This window comes from Periplaneta americana, chromosome 9, assembly GCF_040183065.1.
Source record: "Periplaneta americana isolate PAMFEO1 chromosome 9, P.americana_PAMFEO1_priV1, whole genome shotgun sequence".
In the NCBI taxonomy this organism is placed as follows: Eukaryota; Metazoa; Arthropoda; class Insecta; order Blattodea; family Blattidae; genus Periplaneta; species Periplaneta americana.
Window position 1 is genome coordinate 162,395,565 of NC_091125.1, and position 21,832 is coordinate 162,417,396.

At 33.5% G+C, this 21,832-nt stretch overlaps 1 protein-coding gene across 3 annotated transcripts in view; it reads left to right on the forward strand.

Moving 5' to 3' along the window:
* The window catches only part of LOC138706686 (uncharacterized), a 72,959-nt gene that overhangs the window by 37,945 nt on the left and 13,182 nt on the right, over positions 1 to 21,832 (forward strand). Inside the window, exons 3-10 of one of the 3 annotated variants that reach the window (XR_011334049.1) lie at positions 2,268 to 2,477; positions 5,548 to 6,030; positions 7,456 to 7,525; positions 7,624 to 7,786; positions 10,400 to 10,600; positions 17,471 to 17,538; positions 18,188 to 18,319; positions 21,530 to 21,540. Coding sequence is in view for 1 of the 3 variants with exons in the window: in XM_069836261.1 (XP_069692362.1) it covers positions 2,268 to 2,477; positions 5,548 to 6,030; positions 7,456 to 7,525; positions 7,624 to 7,786; positions 10,400 to 10,600; positions 17,471 to 17,498 (1,155 nt within the window). In the remaining 2 variants the exon portion in view is untranslated. Of the gene's footprint in view, positions 1 to 2,267; positions 2,478 to 5,547; positions 6,031 to 7,455; positions 7,526 to 7,623; positions 7,787 to 10,399; positions 10,601 to 17,470; positions 17,539 to 18,187; positions 18,320 to 21,529; positions 21,541 to 21,832 lie in introns of those variants that run through there. The other 2 variants (XR_011334048.1, XM_069836261.1) reach the window with 2 other exon arrangements.

The following is a 21,832-nucleotide window of genomic DNA, read 5'->3' on the forward strand; positions in this document are numbered from 1 at the left end:
ATTTAATTAGAAACTGATACCAAATCCACAGATTATTCGTGATTAAGATAATGATTTATAAAATGATATTTATTATGTTTTAGAAATGGATTCCAGTCCTGGAGAAGTATCAAAATTATATTTATTATGTTTTAGAAATGGATTCCAGTCCTGGAGAAGTATCAAAATTATATTTATTATGTTTTAGAAATGGATTCCAGTCCTGGAGAAGTATCAAAATGATATTTATTATGTTTTAGAAATGGATTCCAGTCCTGGAGAAGTATCAAAATGATATTTATTATGTTTTAGAAATGGATTCCAGTCCTGGAGAAGTATCAAAATTATATTTATTATGTTTTAGAAATGGATTCCAGTCCTGGTGAAGTATCAAAATTGTATTTATTATGTTTTAGAAATGGATTCCAGTCCTGGAGAAGTATCAAAATGATATTTATTATGTTTTAGAAATGGATTCCAGTCCTGGAGAAGTATCAAAATTATATTTATTATGTTTTAGAAATGGATTCCAGTCCTGGAGAAGTATCAAAATGATATTTATTATGTTTTAGAAATGGATTCCAGTCCTGGTGAAGTATCAAAATTATATTTATTATGTTTTAGAAATGGATTCCAGTCCTGGTGAAGTATCAAAATTATATTTATTATGTTTTAGAAATGGATTCCAGTCCTGGAGAAGTATCAAAATGATATTTATTATGTTTTAGAAATGGATTCCAGTCCTGGTGAAGTATCAAAATTATATTTATTATGTTTTAGAAATGGATTCCAGTCCTGGTGAAGTATCAAAATTATATTTATTATGTTTTAGAAATGGATTCCAGTCCTGGTGAAGTATCAAAATTATATTTATTATGTTTTAGAAATGGATTCCAGTCCTGGAGAAGTATCAAAATTATATTTATTATGTTTTATAAATGGATTCCAGTCCTGGTGAAGTATCAAAATTATATTTATTATGTTTTAGAAATGGATTCCAGTCCTGGTGAAGTATCAAAATTGTATTTATTATGTTTTAGAAATGGATTCCAGTCCTGGAGAAGTATCAAAATGATATTTATTATGTTTTAGAAATGGATTCCAGTCCTGGAGAAGTATCAAAATGATATTTATTATGTTTTAGAAATGGATTCCAGTCCTGGAGAAGTATCAAAATGATATTTATTATGTTTTAGAAATGGATTCCAGTCCTGGAGAAGTATCAAAATGATATTTATTATGTTTTAGAAATGGATTCCAGTCCTGGAGAAGTATCAAAATTATATTTATTATGTTTTAGAAATGGATTCCAGTCCTGGAGAAGTATCAAAATGATATTTATTATGTTTTAGAAATGGATTCCAGTCCTGGTGAAGTATCAAAATTGTATTTATTATGTTTTAGAAATGGATTCCAGTCCTGGAGAAGTATCAAAATGATATTTATTATGTTTTAGAAATGGATTCCAGTCCTGGAGAAGTATCAAAATTATATTTATTATGTTTTAGAAATGGATTCCAGTCCTGGAGAAGTATCAAAATGATATTTATTATGTTTTAGAAATGGATTCCAGTCCTGGTGAAGTATCAAAATTATATTTATTATGTTTTAGAAATGGATTCCAGTCCTGGTGAAGTATCAAAATTATATTTATTATGTTTTAGAAATGGATTCCAGTCCTGGAGAAGTATCAAAATGATATTTATTATGTTTTAGAAATGGATTCCAGTCCTGGTGAAGTATCAAAATTATATTTATTATGTTTTAGAAATGGATTCCAGTCCTGGTGAAGTATCAAAATTATATTTATTATGTTTTAGAAATGGATTCCAGTCCTGGTGAAGTATCAAAATTATATTTATTATGTTTTAGAAATGGATTCCAGTCCTGGAGAAGTATCAAAATGATATTTATTATGTTTTAGAAATGGATTCCAGTCCTGGTGAAGTATCAAAATTATATTTATTATGTTTTAGAAATGGATTCCAGTCCTGGTGAAGTATTAAAATTGTATTTATTATGTTTTAGAAATGGATTCCAGTCCTGGTGAAGTATCAACATTATATTTATTATGTTTTAGAAATGGATACCAGTCCTGGAGAAGTATCAAAATTATATTTATTATGTTTTAGAAATGGATTCCAGTCCTGGAGAAGTATCAAAATGATATTTATTATGTTTTAGAAATGGATTCCAGTCCTGGAGAAGTATCAAAATGATATTTATTATGTTTTAGAAATGGATTCCAGTCCTGGAGAAGTATCAAAATGATATTTATTATGTTTTAGAAATGGATTCCAGTCCTGGAGAAGTATCAAGTTCAGATTCCTGTCGAATGCCCTTTTCACCCAATTCGCGATATATACTGGCCACAAGAATCTGCCAAACAGCAGCACCGACCTTCACAGTGGACTTGTGGCATCTGCGGGAAATCTTTCTATGAGGAGAGATTCCTTGACATGCACTTCGACAACAGGCACAAAAACCAAATCAACATGGTAGGCCTAGATGATTTCATAAATCTCACTGCTCATCAGATATGTACCGTAATTCTATATGCTATAATATAGATGGTATTATATATTATATTATTATTATTATTATTATTATTATTATTATTATTATTATTAACTCCATATGTAGATGAAATTATTGGGGATCATCAGTGTGGCTTTAGACGTAATAGATCAACTATTGATCAGATATGTTATATTTGACAGATAATGGAGAAAAAATGGGAGTGTAAGGATACAGTGCATCAGTTATTCATAGATTTAAAAAAGGCATATGACTTGGTTAAGAGAGAAGTTTAATATAATATTCTTATTGAAATTGGTATTCCCAAGAAACTAGTTCGATTAACCCAGATTTTCCCACCGTCCTTTTTTAAGGACAGTTGCAGTGCCTTCGGATATTATGTCATTGTTGGTGTTAGGGGCATTTTATAAGTTGTGTGATAATGTTGGTAGATTTGTTAGCTTTAGAAAATATACGTTCCTTGTTTCAGTTTATTTCAACATCATTGAACCGATTTTTGAGAGTAACTAGAACTAGACGTCATTTCGGAAGGCGGTTAGCTTCTATATGCGCCGTAGCATTTCTGGTGCTATTGTATTTTTATCACAAAAAATGTTTGGGCTTATCTGGGTTTTAATTAAAATGTGTGTCAGTGAAATGTACAGCAGAGTCTGTATAGGTCAGTTTCTGTCAGATGCGTTTCCAATTCACTGTGGGCTAAAGCAAGGAGATGCACTATCCAGGGGCGTATTTTGCGGGCTACCGGTGGTAGCCCAAGGAAATTACAAAAGAAAAAGTTTATAATATAACATAATGTAATAATTTTGTATTATTAGTTTTACCATAGTAATTAAAATTAAAGTAATTGTTAGATATATTTTGTGTAATAATAGGGTCAGCGGTAGCCCAAACCCTTTAACCAGTATATACCACTGGCACTATCACCTTTACCGGTACTTTTTAACTTTGCACTAGAGTGTGCCATTAGGAAAGTCCAGGATAACAGAGAGGGTTTGTAATTGAACGGATTACATCAAGTTCTTGTCTATGCGGATGACGTGAATATGTTAGGAGAAAATCCAAAAACGATTAGGGAAAAGATGGGAATTTTACTTGAAGCAAGTAAAGAGATAGGTTTTGAAGTAAATCCTGAAAAGACAAAGTATATGATTATGTCTCGTGACGGAAATATTGTACGAAATGGAAATATAAAAATTGGAAATTTATCCTTTGAAGAGGTGGAAAAATTCAAATACCTGGGAGCAACAGTAACAAATATAAATGATACTCGGGAGGAAATTAAACGCAGAATAAATATGGGAAATGCCTGTTATTATTCGGTTATCATAATAAATAAACCAAAAATCTCCTTAAACATAAATACTATTTATAGAATAAATCTATATTCAAAGATTCTAAATCCATTGCACTTATCTGCCAAAACAGTAATACCGGTAATTAATAATAATCATAAATAAAAAATTATTCTAAATACCTGGTCCTCTCGTACAATGGGAGGATAATATTAAAATGGATTTGAGGGAGGTGGGATATGATGGTAGAGACTGGATTAATCTTGCTCAGGATAGAGACCAATGGCGGGCTTATGTGAGGGTGGCAATGAACCTCCGGGTTCCTTAAAAGCCAGTAAGTAAGTATTATTATTATTATTATTATTATTATTATTATTATTATTATTATTAGTATTATTATTACTAATATGATTATTGTTATTACTGTTATTATTATTATTGTTATTTCTTGCATTTGGTCAATTGATTAATGTAGACTATTCCATTATTTCAATTATCTCATTGTACTAAATTTATAATTTTATAATTATTATTTGATCAATGATTGATATAGACTATTATATTGTTTATATTTCATCTCATTGCCATTTTCTATCATTCATTCTCATCATCATTTGTTGTTTTGTTCTGTTTTGTAGCGTGCTAAACTGTAATTGGCCTTGTGCTGTTGTTTTTGCACGTTAATATTCTAAATAAATAAATAAATATATTATTATTATTATTATTATTATGACTAATATGATTATTGTTATTACTGTTATTATTATTATTATTATTACTATTATTATTATTACTGTTATTATTATTATTGTTATTATTATTATTACTAATATGATTATTGTTATTACTGTTGTTATTATTATTATTATGACTAATATGATTATTGTTATTACTGTTATTATTATTATTATTATTATTACTATTATTATTATTATTACTGTTATTATTATTATTATTGTTATTATTATTATAACTAATATGATTATTGTTATTACTGTTGTTGTTATTATTATTATTATGACTAATATGATTATTGTTATTACTGTTATTATTATTATTATTACTATTATTATTATTACTGTTATTATTATTATTGTTATTATTATGACTAATATGATTATTGTTATTACTGTTGTTATTATTATTATGACTAATATGATTATTGTTATTACTGTTATTATTATTATTATTATTATTATTATTATTATTATTATTATTATTATTACTATTATTATTATTACTGTTATTATTATTATTGTTATTATTATTATGACTAATATGATTATTGTTATTACTGTTGTTATTATTATTATTATGACTAATATGATTATTGTTATTACTGTTATTATTATTATTGTTATTATTATTATTATTATTATTGTTGTTATTATTATTATTATTATTATTATTATTATTATTATTATTATGACTAATATGATTATTATTACTGTTATTATTATTGTTATTATTATTATTATGACTAATATGATTATTGTTATTACTGTTATTATTATTATTATTATTATTATTGTTATTATTGTTATTATTATTATGACTAATATGATTATTATTACTGTTATTATTATTATTATTATTATTATTATTATTATTATTATTATTATTATTATTATTATAGCGAGCTTGGTGACTTCTTGACCACTGAGAGATACTCAGTTTTATAAGTCTGGGTAAGAAATATGAACATTAATTAAGACATGGATTTCACTTGTTACAACAGGCGGAGGATGCAGTCTGTTTAGCTGATTACTGTGATATCATGAGGTGCGAGGTGCTCATGGCGCAAGAAGTGGGCAGTCCAGTCATGGGAGACCCAGCACACGTCAATACGGACATAGAAATCTGGAGCGAAGCGACGGCATATCGGACAGCTCTGTCACCATCGGGACCCCGGGATCTGGCGCGCGTCTTGCTGCGAGGGGGACTGTTCCCCCCGGGCCGACAACCACAGCCACCCCCGGCTCAACCCCAACACCACCACTGCCCCAGGGCAGCTGCTCCCGACAGTACTACGGTACCAAACCAACCGATGCAGCCGCCCGGAGACGACAGCAACGCGACGGCGGACATATGTGACAACAGCAATCTTGTGGACTCCGCTCTGCCTCCGGCCGACCACAAGCAACAGCGCCTTACCGAGTTGCAGAAACTCAAGGCCAACTGCAAGCCTGAAGAGCTGCAGAAGCTTAAGCTACGATGTGAGGTAAAGCACTATAGTTTAGGGCCTTAGAACGTTGTTGCCTTCGAGAGACCTCACTTCCCTGCTTTATCCTACGGACTACTGAGTTGCCCAATTTTAGTCAGTCTTTTAATTTTTTTAATATTGTGCTATATATACAGTTTATTGAGGAATACTATACTGAATATTTCATTGCGAAAAGTCTGCCAAGTTAGCTCTATGGTAGTATGTCTGCCTCCAGACTAGCCGGCTCGAGTTCGATTCCCGGCGGAGTTAGAAATTTCCATGTAAAATTTTTACTTCGGGACTAGGAGAGATGGCGGTGCACAACTTCTAATCACTAAATTGTGCACCAATATGCCTAGGTTAAATCCTAAATCTCTCCGCAGTACATATATCACTGTTGATAGTGATTCAGTCGACCTGGTTGGCGAGTTCGTATAGCGCTGGCCTTCTATGCCCAAGGTTGCGGGTTCGATCCTGGGCCAGGTCGATGGGATTTAAGTGTGCTTAAATGCGGGACAAAATTCCGGCACATCCGGTGACGCTGATATAACCTCTGCAGTTGCGAGCGTCGTTAAATAAAACATGACATTGAACATTGATAGTGATTCATCGGTTGGATGGGGACATTAAGCCAGGCAGCTCCCTTGGTGCTCTTCGACAGGAGTAGGCTACGTGCCGACACCGGGTTTCCCCTTCTCTCTTACTCGCCTTCATCATCATCCTCACCCATTCCCTGCACTACACTTACACGAACATTTAATATACACTCATCCTAGTTCACGACATAACTCTTCACAGATACACATCATGCATAACGTGGCCCACCAAAGTGGAGTGCAATTTGAAAATGGGTTATAGTGCTGCCATCTATCCGCAGTATGTGGAATCCGAATCACGCAAAGTGAAGTGGACGCAAGCACGCACATTTCATTGCGTTATCTTAGAAATTCAGTTTATCCCATATAAAAGGTTTCAGAAGGCATATTATAAACTTTGAAGTGATTTTATCGCAAATCAGAGTTTTCACATATTAACTTACTAATACTAGAAACAGGGGTGTATTTCCAGTCTGGCGGAGGGTACTATTTTTCGAGGCCAAGTGTCGCCAGGGCACTTTTATGATTTTCATAATATCATCAAATTTTGCATTTATTAAAAGTCATATTTTATTCATAATTCCATAGTGAGGTCTACTTCACAGACCTAACAACCTCTATATCTAGATTCGAACCCATGTATTTTCGTCTGCGGAAATGATGTTGATGATGGTGACAATAAAGACATTTATAATTGATATAGGGGACATAATTTATTTCGAAATCAACCTCGAATGATTGAAATAGTTCGTTCACATTACAAAAGGAAGAGAAGCTGGAAAAGCGTGTGAATGTTCTTGTAAGGCTTTATAACAAGAATTCTCACTATTTATTTATTTTTTTCCAGATTCTAGTTCGAGATTGCATAGCTGGTCTGTTGGTTAATCTTTCAATTCAAGACTTTAAGGAGGTTGAAGGTGTAGTATGTTTCTATGAAGTTAAAATAAATATAAGATTCTATAAATATTTTCTGAATTATAATTACTGATTATGTGTCTTATCTCCAACTTCTCAGAGGAATTAAATCGTGCTGTCTGTTGGTACCTAACATGTGACCGCTACTGGGAAGACACACCAGGAGAAACCAGACACTTCCCATGGGGTCTGGTTTTCGTTCTTGTCATGGTTTTATCCCTCGGCATCTGTTTATGCTACTACATCATCTGGGTACTTTTTGAGTAAGTTCTTTTTTTACTGTTGCGTACCTCATTGTATCCATTAAACTTGTATACCCTTGCATTCTTCCACTAATAGGCCTAACAGAGGATTGATAAAAAAATTCGGTTATTTTTATCAGTAATTGGTCAAATTATACACATGAAATTAAGTGCTAAGTGCCTTCATAACATTCAAATGTTGTTGTTGTTTTCTAATGCCAGGTGTTTGACAATAAAGTCATTTGACCTCTTGCACTCCAATATTTTTCAAAGATATTATCATGACCAGCCACTGAAGCACAGATTTTGAGGTGTTCCGAATCCATTTCTTGGTTTGAGTTGCACAATGGCACTAAAATCGTCCTCCAGTGGCTTAAGGAGGGAAAGCTGGTGATCAACAAGATCTCCCAGCTAGGTCCAATGGACCCGTCGACCAACAGCAGGTGTGGTCCTCCAGACATTCTGGAGGTTGTGTGTGAATGAAGTAGCCACCAAAACGTTAAAATATGGTGTTCACTTAAATCGGCTACAACTTGCCATTTTTAGCATTCAAATGTAATAATAAGTACAGGCATACACTACAGTTCTATACAATCTAAGATTCACTGAGATTATCTCTCAAACAGAACAATGGTTGTTGGTTATTTGATTTGTTTCTAATGCTAATCACTTTACAGCTAGCAATAACACAACAATAACAATATAAAACAAAAGAGTTCACAATAATTTGCAAAAATTTCCCCAAAAATATTCATTCATAATTTTCTGCCCTAGAACAGGTCTTTCACTGCAAACCCAGCATTCTCCAATCTTTCCTATTTTCTGCCTTCCTCTTAATCTCCGCATACGATCCGTAAATCTTAATGTCGTCTATTATCTGATATCTTCTTTTGCCACCAACTTTTCTGCCGTTCACCATTCCTTCCAGTGCATCCTTCAGTAGGCAGTTTCTTGTTAGCCAGTGACCCAACCAATTCCTTTATCTCTTCCTGATCATTTGCAAAATCATTCTCTTCACCCATTCTTTCCAACACAGCATCATTTCTTATTCTGTCTGTCCACTTCACACACTCCATTCTTCTCCATATCCACATTTCAAATGCTTCTCTTCACTCCGTCGTAATGCCGCCACACAATGCCTCACTCCACACAAAACACTTCACTAGTCTCTTCCTTAGTTCTTTCTCCAGATGTCTTTTTCTATTAAAAGCTTACTTTGCCATTGCTATCCTCTTTTTGACTTCCTAGCAGCAGCTCATGTTACAACCCAAGTATTTGAAGTTGTCCACTAATAGCACAGACCCTTAGGAAAAGATCCTTCGAGGTCCATGAAGAAGTGCACTACATTGCGTATGAAGGCAGCGGAATTAGAAGAGCGGACATCGTGGCTCTAGACAAGACTAATAGTAAAGGCTTTATTTTGGACCCAACTATTAGATTTGAGATGAGTCAGACCCAACCATCTGAGGTCAACAAAGAGAAACAACATATTTAGAGCCTACTATTCCGTATTTTTGTAAAAAATATCAGATGGAAGGCACCTGGGAAGTACATGGTTTAATGATCGAAGCAAGGGGCACTATCTCATGATCAACTCTAAACACCCTCAAAACATTTGGAATCCATGATATCATTCCTAAAATAATTACTTCTAGCATTAAAGGGTCTGTGACAATTCTGAAAAGTCATTTATACCGAATATCATAATTCCCTCCCCCCCCCCCTTTTCTATTCGTTAGTGTGTGATTGTTACAAATATATGTACAATTTAATTATTTCTTAAATGTAAGCTCAAAGTTCACATTTAATTTGACTCGTCTATTCACTGTAATCGTTATTATTCTTATATGTGTATTATTCTGCGTTTTTGGCAACCCAGGATGTCTGGGCAGACTATTTCTTGGAAATAAATTATATATGCCTCATTTACAATTCGCGCGTTTACCTTCTTTATTTTTCTTTCGATAACCATGGTCTTCGTCTTGTTTGTATTTGCCTTCATCCCAAACTGCTTACAGCTTTTTATACTGGTTTCTGACAATTATTATTATTATTATTATTATTATTATTATTATTATTATTATTATTATTACTTACTTACTTACAAATGACTTTTAAGGAACCCGAAGGTTCATTGCCGCCCTCACATAAGCCCGCCAGCGGTCCCTATCCTGTGCAAGATTAATCCAGTCTCTATCATCATACCCCACCTCCCTCAAATCCATTTTAATATTATCCTCCCATCTAGTCTCGGCCTCCCTAAAGGTCTTTTTCCCTCCGGTCTCCCAACTAACACTCTATATGCATTTCTGGATTCGCCCATACGTGCTACATGCCCTGCCCATCTCAAACGTCTGGATTTAATGTTCCTAATTATGTCAGGTGAAGAATACAATGCGTACAGTTCTGTGTTGTGTAACTTTCTCCATTCTCCTGTAACTTCATCCCTCTTAGCCCCAAATATTTTCCTAAGCACCTTATTCTCAAACACTCTGAACCTATGTTCCTCTCTCAGAGTGAGAGTCCAAGTTTCACAACCATAAAGAACAACCGGTAATATATTATTATTATTTATCCTCTGTACATGTCAGGTCGAAAGCTTTCACAGTAACTGTAAATGATGACGCATTGCAGCTCGGATGACATGAGTGTTGCAAGTACCAGCGCCACTGCCACTGCCACATCCTCCCCAGTGCACCACGCCAACTCCACCAACGCTGGACCCTGCTACTCCGAGGAGTACTACACAGTGCCAGATCTCAACGACATGGGGCAGAATGAGCACTACATCTACGTGACGTATCCACCGGAGCTTAAAAGAAGACTGCTGGAGAGGTGAGCAATTTAACATCATCTAATTGAATTGTAACAAATCTTAACTTACAGGCCTAATGCAACTACTACTAAAACTTAACTTATAACTAATGATTTGGTAAATCTGTTACATAAACTTTTTTAACTTTCCTGTGTTAATTGAAACTACAAATGGTACCGGTATTTTAACTTAGTTAAAAACTAGTTTCGGCTTGATATCTGCCACCTTTAGATTTCTAGTGAGGTCCTGCACTTGTTTCCGGTTTCTTCTGTTTGGTGCCTTGGTGGAGGTGCGTTTATGATCAGAAGTGTTGTGTCAAATAGGGTGTGCATTCTGAAATTTATGTTGAGGATATTGTAACGTTTTATACTGAACAATGTAATTTTATTATCTCAACAATAGGATTTGCTCTCCACACAGTAACACAGTATTCGTTAGTGCACTCCACAGACGACAATGTCAATTTACTTGGACTATTACGAACAACAATGAACTGTTATTCTTAACTAATATTCACAAAGCACTATTTACAACACAGAACTGTCAGTTCTCAGTTCACAGCTCGTTTGTCTTGGCTAGTTCTTCTAGCTCAGTCACTCGCGTTCACAGAATCTCGAACCCCAGACCTTCGGAGACGATCCGCTGAACTTCGAACTCAGGTCCCCCCAACTGCGGTCCACTGCACTCGAACTCCGGGCTTCAGGCTCCACAGTTATAGACACAACTCAAGTCATGCTCTGGTCTCGAAGCTGGCTTCACTGCTACACAAGACTGGCTTACTGACTGACTGAATGTACACTTGCGTCTTCTCTTTTATATAACCAAACCATAGTTGCGAGAAAGTACGAGTTCTGGATAGTTCGCGATCTCGAATAATCGACAGATGCCTAGAAGATTTCCACGGATGTCAGGATGGCATTCTCGAATAATCTCGCACGCTGCTGCTCCCCTCCTTCACCACGCGTAGCACATGCCACAGGAAGCAGATGCGCGCGCAACCCGCCCAAAACACGGCCGACTTTGCACTTCCTTCTGCTGGTCGTGAGTTCGAATCTCACTTCGCTGTCACAATATGTTGTGGATGTGTTTTTGTATGTCTATATATTTCGTACTGTTTAGTTTCTGGCTTTTCGGTTTAATATATAGAATTTCCATGCCTATTTCTATGTTGTTGTAATTGTGGTTGGTGTTGGTGATAGAAAAAGGCGCATTTTAAAATTTTTATTAACTTTTAATATGGGTAATAACACTAGTTAAAAAAAAGTTATAAGTAAATAAATAACTATATTCATATAATACAAGAGGACACACGAACTATTATAGAGAAGCGGCAACAGAAAAAAAAACATATATCATAGGAATAATCATATATAACAAATTACCTTAACATCTAAAATCAATACAGGATAATACTTGTAACCTAACCTAAAAATATACTTCAAAGAAAAATACTCATACAGACTACAAGAGCTATTGCATCGAGTACCTACATATTTCATACATTGTATTAATTATACTGTAGTTATATTTACTGCATTTTTATAAATATATAAATTATTCTGTCAAGTTATAAGCATAAGTGTAAGAATTGTATTTAGTTATATTGTATTCATGTTTATGTTTCTTCTTTTATTATTTAATTTTATTATATTTTGATATTAGACTTTATTTTGACAATGCTTAATACTTGTATTCAAGTTCATAAGCAATAAAGCATTATTTTTATTATTATTATTATTATTATTATTATTATTATTATTATTATTATTATTACCGTAAAGTGGGGTGACTTTGAACGCCAAGGTGACTTTGAACAGTAATTTAGCGCCTTTCTAAATTAAATGCTGTACCCAATTGCGATAAAACTGTTTAAGTTGTCAATAAACTAGTTCAGTTTTATCGCAATAGGGTACAGCATTTAATTTAGAAAGGCGCTAAATTACTGTTCAAAGTCACCTCGGCATTCAAAGTCACCCCACTTTACGGTATTATTATTATTTTATAATTGATTAACTGTTATAAGCTAAATTATGTATTTCACATAACATGTTCAGACACTGTTTAAAAAAAATACGTCCAGGGCAAAAGGATTTGCTTGCTTCCGGTACTCAAACGAGCTTGGGGCAACAATCCTCGTTGCCCTGCTGGAGTCGGAGTCTATGATTAAAAATTAGTTCCACAGAGTATCCATATTTAAGTTTCATGTGTTAGTATATTCAATGCACAATTACACCTGAGCTCGGATATGTAAGCAAAAACAAGTTCTGAATTAATGAAACTCTAATTAAGATGATTACAATATAACAGAAACCATTCCCCAATGAATTCACCTCATTCTTTGCTATTGCAGTACGTTACCAAAGTCATTCGTTGAAAATACTGTGCCTGTCGTTAGATCTAATGTTAGTTCTATGTCAGAAGATGTACCGTACTGGTAACTACAGTGACAACCTTTCAGTTAAGCTTAATCATGAGAAAAATAATATAGCTTTCATTATTCTCAAATCTCAATATATTTGTATTTAGCTACTATTGCAAAATTAAGGTAATTGAAATGTATTGTGTACAAATTCTATAGTAACGGTTATGTTATAAACATGGAAATAAAGTTTAACAATTATATGGGCCAATGTTGAATAGTAAACATAAATTGTCTAGTGTCTCTTAAACTTAAAGCTATGTTTCTGATTACTTTTACAACATTTTAGTACCGATATGTAGATATTCTGGCTAGATATTCTGAAAATTGCTGATGTCATCTTGAAATTCAATTTAAGGCATAATTATGTCTTAACTAATTTTACATTTAAGGAGTTAGGTACAGTTTACAGCAGTAAAATTTTGGAAATATTCAACATTTTTTTCCTCCATTACTGTATCTTGTACAATAATGAAAATTAGTATGTGTAAAACAATGTCCTTCTGCTATATGAAAAAATATTTTTACGATTTAAAAAAATATATTTACATTATTTTTTTTTTTTTTCAAAATTAATTTCACTGTGTAGTGATGAAGCATTTCCCACATAACTCAAAAACTATCCACCATTCTGTGATGAAATTTTTTGTGTGTATTTATGAATGTTATATCTACAATATGGTGCAAGATCACTTCTCTAACTTTGATAGCTTGTCTGATAAAAAAATAAATTCATTTAAAAAATGGTCAAGTATCAGTACTTTCTTCTAACACAAAATAAAAAAATATATTATTTATTAAGGAATGTAGTTGAAAGAATATGATATTGTATACATGAGTTTCAGTAATAAAATAAAAGAGAGAGAACATGAAAAAGTTAACAAGTTTATGAATTATGAGGGAAACGCTTCATCACTGCACAGTGAACTGCAACCATTTTGAATTTGTAAAAAAAAATATATATAAATAATTTTTTTAATCGTAAATTTTTTTTTTTTTTTTTCCATATAGCAGAAGGACAGTGTTTTACACACACCAATTTTCATTATTGTACAAGATACAGTAATGGAGGAAAAAAATGTTGAATATTTCCAAAAATTTTACCCCTTAATGTATTGCGCTCGTCAGTCCACAGATTGGACATGAGGGGAAATACGCGCTCAACGAAAGCTTTGCTGACTGGTGCAGACATTATCTTTGACACCAATTTAAGAAGTTGGGGAAAATTGGAGTTTTGAAATATTTTCACTTACCTTGATCTAAAGACAGATCATTGAAACAATTGGGCCTAGTATCAAATTGACTCGAAACTTCATCCTTCATTAAAAGAGAAACTTCATCATAAAGTCTATCTTCATCTACATTTATTCGACAAGAGTTCTTAGCTTTAATAGTTTCGTTGAATGAAATTGAACATATTTACTTTGTTCCAAGTTTCTAAACAATTCAAGTTTATCCGTAGAAATTGTAGTCGAACCCGAAGCCCTGAGATATATCAAAATCTGCAGACTTGGGGTCAAACCCTGAGAGGTGGAAACCCTACCAGTAATAGAAAAGAGTGCAACACAGTGGCGGTTCCTCAGGGGAGGGAAGGGAGGAACGTCCTCCTCACATTTTTCTTCTTTTGAAAGTAAATAGCAAATAAAATATATGCCTTGAAATTCAAGGAAGATTCGACAATTTTTAAGTTCATAGCTATAAGAAAACCTCGGTTGATCGAGTTTTAAATGATGCGCGCTCACGTGCTGCTAGAATACTGTGAGAAAGATGCGAGATTGTTTGTGTGGGGAAAGTCAATCCATTCCTCCTTTACTGCAGTTAACACACATAGACAACAGTGCGCTAGCGGCCAGAGAAAGAAGCAGAGTTTTAAAGCGAGTAAATGAACAGAGAGGGAGGAGATTCTCCTCTGAATCAGCGCATGGGCGGGAAATAGAAACTGACTGGTCGTGCAGCAAGCTCGCTACCGCTGCCATCTAACGATCTTGCATTCAACCAGACTATAACACATCTAGGAGGAGGCACAATAAAACAGTTTCAACACAACGCTATGAAAGACACCATATAAACTTTTTTTTTTAATTATAAATCAAAAATATTATTCATTGCACTTTATATAAGCTACTATTCATGGTTTGAAACTTTCAAGGATATTTGAAAGTTAAAGTCGGGTTTATATAAAACAAAGATGAAGTAGTTCTACGTTAGTATCGTAGATCTTTTTGGCCCCTGAAATTCACTTCCATTCATTGTCTACTAGACAGGGCAACAGCCAAGTTGTCAGTTTTGTACAAATATATTTGAAATTGAAAGTAGTACTCAAAACTACATTATTTTTTAACATAAAAAATTAATTGGCCACCGGCAACTTTGAACAATAATGGTAGTATGACTTACAAGAACTGACATTCTTCAGAAAAGCATGTGATACTGAACTTGTAAAATGTACATGTGACAACACAGACCACGTGGGTGGGTGCAGTGTTCTCGCTTTCCTCAGATTATTTCCCATTCCCATTTCCGCGGTTCCGATTATGTGTTAGTAGCTATAGTCTCTTCCAACACGTGTGATGCTGTAGTGTGCTCGAAAAATGCTGCGAGGTGAATTTCCTTGTAATTGTTAATTTGTGCAATTATTCAACAATGAATGGAAGTGAAAACATGATATATTTCGGAAAATGTAGGAAACTCAGTTTACAAGAACAGATTACTGCTATACAGAAGTGAAGGCCAACCCCAACACTACCTGGTCTTACATGTGTGCATGTTGGCTAATTTGTAGCATGTTTCATTCAAGAAGGTGTCATTTCGTCCTGTTACCTTCTTTCCTCCTCTTAAGAAATATGCAGGAGCCGCCACTGGTGCAACAGTATTCGGCAAATTTACATTAAGCATTTTTTCCTCCAGTAACTATTACAATGAAACAAAATCTACTTGGTTAATAAATATGAGCATTAAATGAAAAATATGCACTTGCTTACTCGAAGAGAAGAATAAGCATCGGTATGCAATTTTTTTCCCCCATTTTCATACGTATTTAATGTATGCACCCAGGGCCGCCGACAGAATTTATGGGCCCCTATGCAATACTGTACTCGGACCCCCATTGAAAAAAGTAACAATTACAAGCTACCAGTTATCCTAACCATAATAATTATTATTTGTAAAATAAATGAGATAACCCCATACACAGATACGAACTTAAAAATACACACTTTTATTACATTGAAAACTTTTAGCAAAATTTCACATTAGCACAATATATTATGTTCATAAAACATTATTCCTAAACACCTGTAATTTCTAACTTGCAGTCCGACATCAACAAACAACTCTCCTTGACTTCACTGATGCAAAATCATCAATTATATCATCAAAATTTAAGACCAAGCAAGATCTCGGTCCAGACTACTTAAGGAGGCCAGTTACTCGTTCTTGACACATTGTTTATCTGAATAAATTTTTTATTTCCTTCATTTTGCTGAAGGATCTTTCAGCATCAGCAACTGTCATAGGAATTGTATAGAATATTCTAAGGCTATGCAAATATTTGGAAATAAACTGTCCAGTTTTAATTCCCTCAGACTATTTAGGAGATTCATAGGTTTCAGAGGGGTTGGCCCTAAATTAGGGCATGAATTAATTTTAAATTTGTCGGCTCATCACTGATCTCATTGTTAATATCTCCATAATATTTTTCACGCAATTTAGCACCCTTTAATATCTTCCAATTTTTTCTATCTCTCCTTGTGCTTCTCAGCTTCCGACTTATGCCTGTACTTGTCCGTTGTGCAGTTAAACTATAACCAGTAATACTAATAAACAGAATTTACTAGACAAACAACAACGAAAATTTTGAGACGAAACATACAATGTACTAAAAAGGAAACGTATCCTACGACTTTGGTTTGAGATAGTCCATTAGCATATTGTGGTGGGCCAGTAGTTGGTGGTTAAAAAGGACAAGCCAATAAATAATTGATCGTGTTCGGTACACGTGACGGGAAGATTGATCAGGCAAATTTCAGGGCCCTCAATTGTCGTGTCGGTGAACGTTAATGCAGGAAACCGATATTCTATTATATAAAAGTCAAATATTTATATATGAAGTGGTAATTTGTATTAATATGTCAAATTTATGTAACAAATATTCTTACAAAATTTTATAGTACCCGTACGTATCTACGAATAATTATTCATGGTATTAAAAAGTAATCAGACTCACTTAATCTGACGGGCCCTTATTGCTCAAGGGCCCATATGCACTCGCCCCCTTTGCCCCCCCTTCTCGGCAGTCCTGTATGCACCCAATTAAATTCATGTAAAATCAACGACCAAGGAATAATTTTTAAGGGACATGGTATGTTTACATCACAAACGCTTGCATTTGCATATAAATCCGAGCTCTATGCATTGCAAAATAACACAAATATGTCTTTTTGAGACTGATTCTTCAAATTTGTTTGTTTAGCTGCTACAATCGAACGACACGGCTGTGACAGAGTGCTCAACGAGAATGGGGAACCGATAGACAAGAAGGTGATACATCTGTCATACAAGTTGCTTCTTACTTTTTCTAATATTCATCACTGCTTCAATGGTTTTATATCTCACTTCCATTTGAAATTTTTTTATACTAGATAACATGTTAGTAAATGTGCATGATAACTTCCGGAGTGCATCCAATCACTCACAACTGTTATGCACATCACCTATCATTTCTCTCATTGTAGTTCTTCTATGAAGATTACGATATCCCTGTAAACAAGTACAATGTTTATAAAAATCACTAAACAACATCTATTCTCAAGTCAAGTGTAAGGACCATGGAAACACATTTTTGTTTTGTGCTGTTCTCATCTTGCGTGTTTTATGTGTAAATAATTCTATATACCCTTGTGATGCACACCAGAATTTATTTCTCGGTTCATTGAGAAATTTTAACAGGACGCTTTTAATAATTATTTCTTTAAAGTATTAGTTTTTCACATTACAGTTTAATACTATACAGAAGAAACTCTTTTTTTTTCTTTCTTTAACAACTAAGAAAATTCCATAACTGTGACACTGTAAAAACTCATACGTAATAATATAAATATTACCATGATATTTTATTACTCAAATGAAATAATTATTTTAAATTGTCGTCATTTAATCAATTAAGATATTATTTAAATTTATGATTCAGATCATCATGTGTATGGCTCAAGAAGATCATCGGTATTGTGTATGGCTAAAGAAGCCTTTTAATTCAGTTCAACTGATCAACAACTAATAGCTTTAAAAACTACAATCGACCCTCGATTCAATGGACAAAATAGTGAGTATCCGTAATTGCCAATTATCCATAGTTTCCAGAAGCGTCTAAGTGATAAATAAGAAAAACAAATGACGGTACTATATAAATTTTATTACTGTAAATACGTGTAAAATATAAAAAGTGAAAAGATGAATGTATCGTTCCATGATCATATACTGTGACTCAGAATTAACTAATTTTTCTGAACTGGAAGAGTTAGCTGGATTATAGACTCAGCTGGTTGTGTTTATATAGACGTTACAGGACAAAAGAGCCTGTCAAGTTTGAAATGCTTCCCAATCTTATGCCATTCCCATATCACAGTTTCTCGTAAATCTTCCACACTTTAATAACAAGGTGAATCTCATGATTAAAGTTGGATCTATATAAATGATCGAAATATAAACATTTTCACGAACATGTAACATTTAGACTTACATTAAGGTATCAGTTCATTCGTATTTCGTTTTTGGCTTCTTTTAATTCTTGATCTGTTTTTCTTTTCTTGGTTCCGTTATAAAATGGTGGGCAGTTAAACCGAAAATCTAATATTAGTAAAATATTAAATTCGATGATGTCATGTTACTTACTTGGATTCATACTGTGAAAGTGACACAAATTAATACGTCATTGTAATTACACATTAAATAATTTATATGAATAATATTGATTTTAGGATGAATGTAGAAACTATTTTGCATTAAATATAGGCTGTACATTTTACACTAATTTTCATCTAACAAACAGAACGTTATGTAGGCCTAAGATGCATATCCCCAGAATATTTATTTGCAGAACATTGCATATGAATTTCTGAAGATACACTACCAGTATTTATCCACTTGAAAAAAAAAAAAAAAAAAAAAAAAAAAAAACCATATTTTTAGTTATATTTTCAACTGTATTTGAAGAAAGACACACCAGAATGTATATCTGGTACAGGGGTGGAAGCAAAAGACAAAGACATTTCAAAATGATGGAATACAACAATAAAATTTATCAATCTTAGTAATTTCCACACTTCTAGTTGAAGAATTCTTTCATTTTGGAAAATGTTGGCAAAAAATTCACTTAATAACGCACACAATATGTTAAAAATTAATCTTAATTCTTAGAAACAACAATATATAATAGGGGAAACGACGATATATTTGATTTTATTCCACATAATTTCTTAATAGGTTTCAATAAATTTGGTTGAAATTTACAAATAATGGCTACCATACGGCACAAAATTGTATTACAATTTAAATCAGATGTATGTTGCTCCTGATTTTACAGACAATTTATAAAACTGACTCAATTTCCAACTTCTTTACCATGTTAATATTCAGGATTTACCTTGCTTTACTAGTTTCGAAGTCTTGTGCTTCATTGTCCAAAGCCTAATGTTAAAAGTGTAGGATATAAAAAAAAATGAAGAATTCATGAAAGTAATATAACAACAAACTTCTTATTGATTCCACAGTATCACTGATTACATATATTCTTGAAAAATATGTGACACCTTTCCAGACTTTCTCTTAACTATGTCTCATATAATGTTTGTATGTATCCCATCATTCCGATGCCAGAACATAAGTACTCCTTGAAGGAGGTTTCAGCACCTACAAGGAATTTAGTTACACTTATTTGCCGACAGGGGCAGAGGGACATACGGTAAGCTCACTGCCTTAAACACCATCCAATATGCAACTAAGGTATTACTAGGACGTGAGAGAGAGAAATTTGGTGCAGAGGCTCTAATTTAGGCTTGAAGATCTTTAGTTCGCCAGAAAACTCCAGTATGAGACATGGGTAAAGTACTGGTACAGTAAAATCCCTCGTATCCGCCACCCAAATAACCGGCAATACCAAAATAACTGCACTTTTGGCTAGGCGAAAAAAAAAAAAAAAAAAGGCCATTCATGCAAAAGGAAAGAGTCGGACGAAAATGTGAGTGGTTTTCGTGAATTGCACATGTCGCATATTTTTACTCTTTACATTGTTCACATGTGAAAACATAGACAGAAAACCCCATTATGTCCCTGGAGTAGATCGAGTAGCATCAGCAAGCTGTCACTTAGGCCTTGCAAACAATGCGCAGAGACGATATCTTTAAATTTACCACTTGAACTCGCCCATCTCGAAGGGGTGTCGGACGAGTCTAAATAGGAAAGTGTAAAATTCTCTGTTCCTACACCGCGCAAAAGTTTCATTCGAGTGGTAGATAGTATAATATATAAACAAGAAGACATCAGAGATATGTTAAAGAGGTTCAAATCATCAACCGCTATTTCATCTTCATAGATGCGATGTTGGCTACACTGCTCTTCACGTCACATGGTTGCTATTTAAAATTGTCATAAAGTTACGAAAACGTTTAGTATTTTTTACACTATTATGTATTACAATAATTATGAACTAATGAATGTACATTACCGTATTCAGTACTAAAAATAAACATTATACATATTTCAAAACTTTATTTTTAAATATCTATATGAAAATTACTAAATTTCAACATGGAAAAAAAGTTTGTGCAGTACAGTATGTCTTTACATAACCTATAAACGTATTTTCCAATTATCCGGCACTGGCTTTGTCCCACAGTTGCTGGATACGAGAAATTCTACTGTACCTCTCTCAATATAATGTTGTTCGCAATTTACTGCCCTACATTAATAAAAAAAAAAGAAATGTTTTTCTTTTTCAAAACAATATTATGTTGCAAATACGTGAAATACGAAAATCAAAATGTTTGTTTTTCTGTCATTTCTACACAGGATTTCCCAATTAAAGAATTCCTTCTCTGTATTGAACATGTGCAATGGTTAAGTTAAATATAGCACATCTTCAATATAGCTACTCCACTCGAAACAATCTGTCATCATCATCACCACCACCACCACCCCCTTTTTTCGTCATCTGTGCTCTGTAGTACCTACATCATTACTCGCACAAAAAATAGTAGCAAAAAATTTTGTTTCGATAAAATAAAATCCTTTCTAAATACAAAGTTTGATATGTCTGAGCTTTGTCCGAAATTCCCACAATCAATTTCAATATCAATTATGGTTACATTTGGAACACCTTGTATGATAACAATGAGGTAATTTTTCTGGGATGACGTCATTTTTATAACTAATATCACATCCTAGACTTTTAAAATGAACAACTTCTATAATGATGTCTATTGCTGATGATAAGATTTTTATGCCTATATATGCTAAACTTCAATCTTTCTTGCAGATATTCTGAGGTCATAATTTTTCCATACCTTACGTATGTAATATTATCAGTCTATACAACTAATACAGGGACATCATTTTATTTTTACTTCAATTTTTATTGTACCTGAGTTTTTGAATGTACTTCACTCTCACCCCTTCTACTAATGAAGTTCAACCATCCTCTACACATATACAGTCATAGTAAACAGTACGTTCTAAAAATATGTTCGCGTTTTCCAGTGACGAAAGAGCTTTCAATATTGAATCATTTTCGCACAGGTACTGTCGTCCATTTGCCTACGTCGTATCCCGGTTTCCCCCA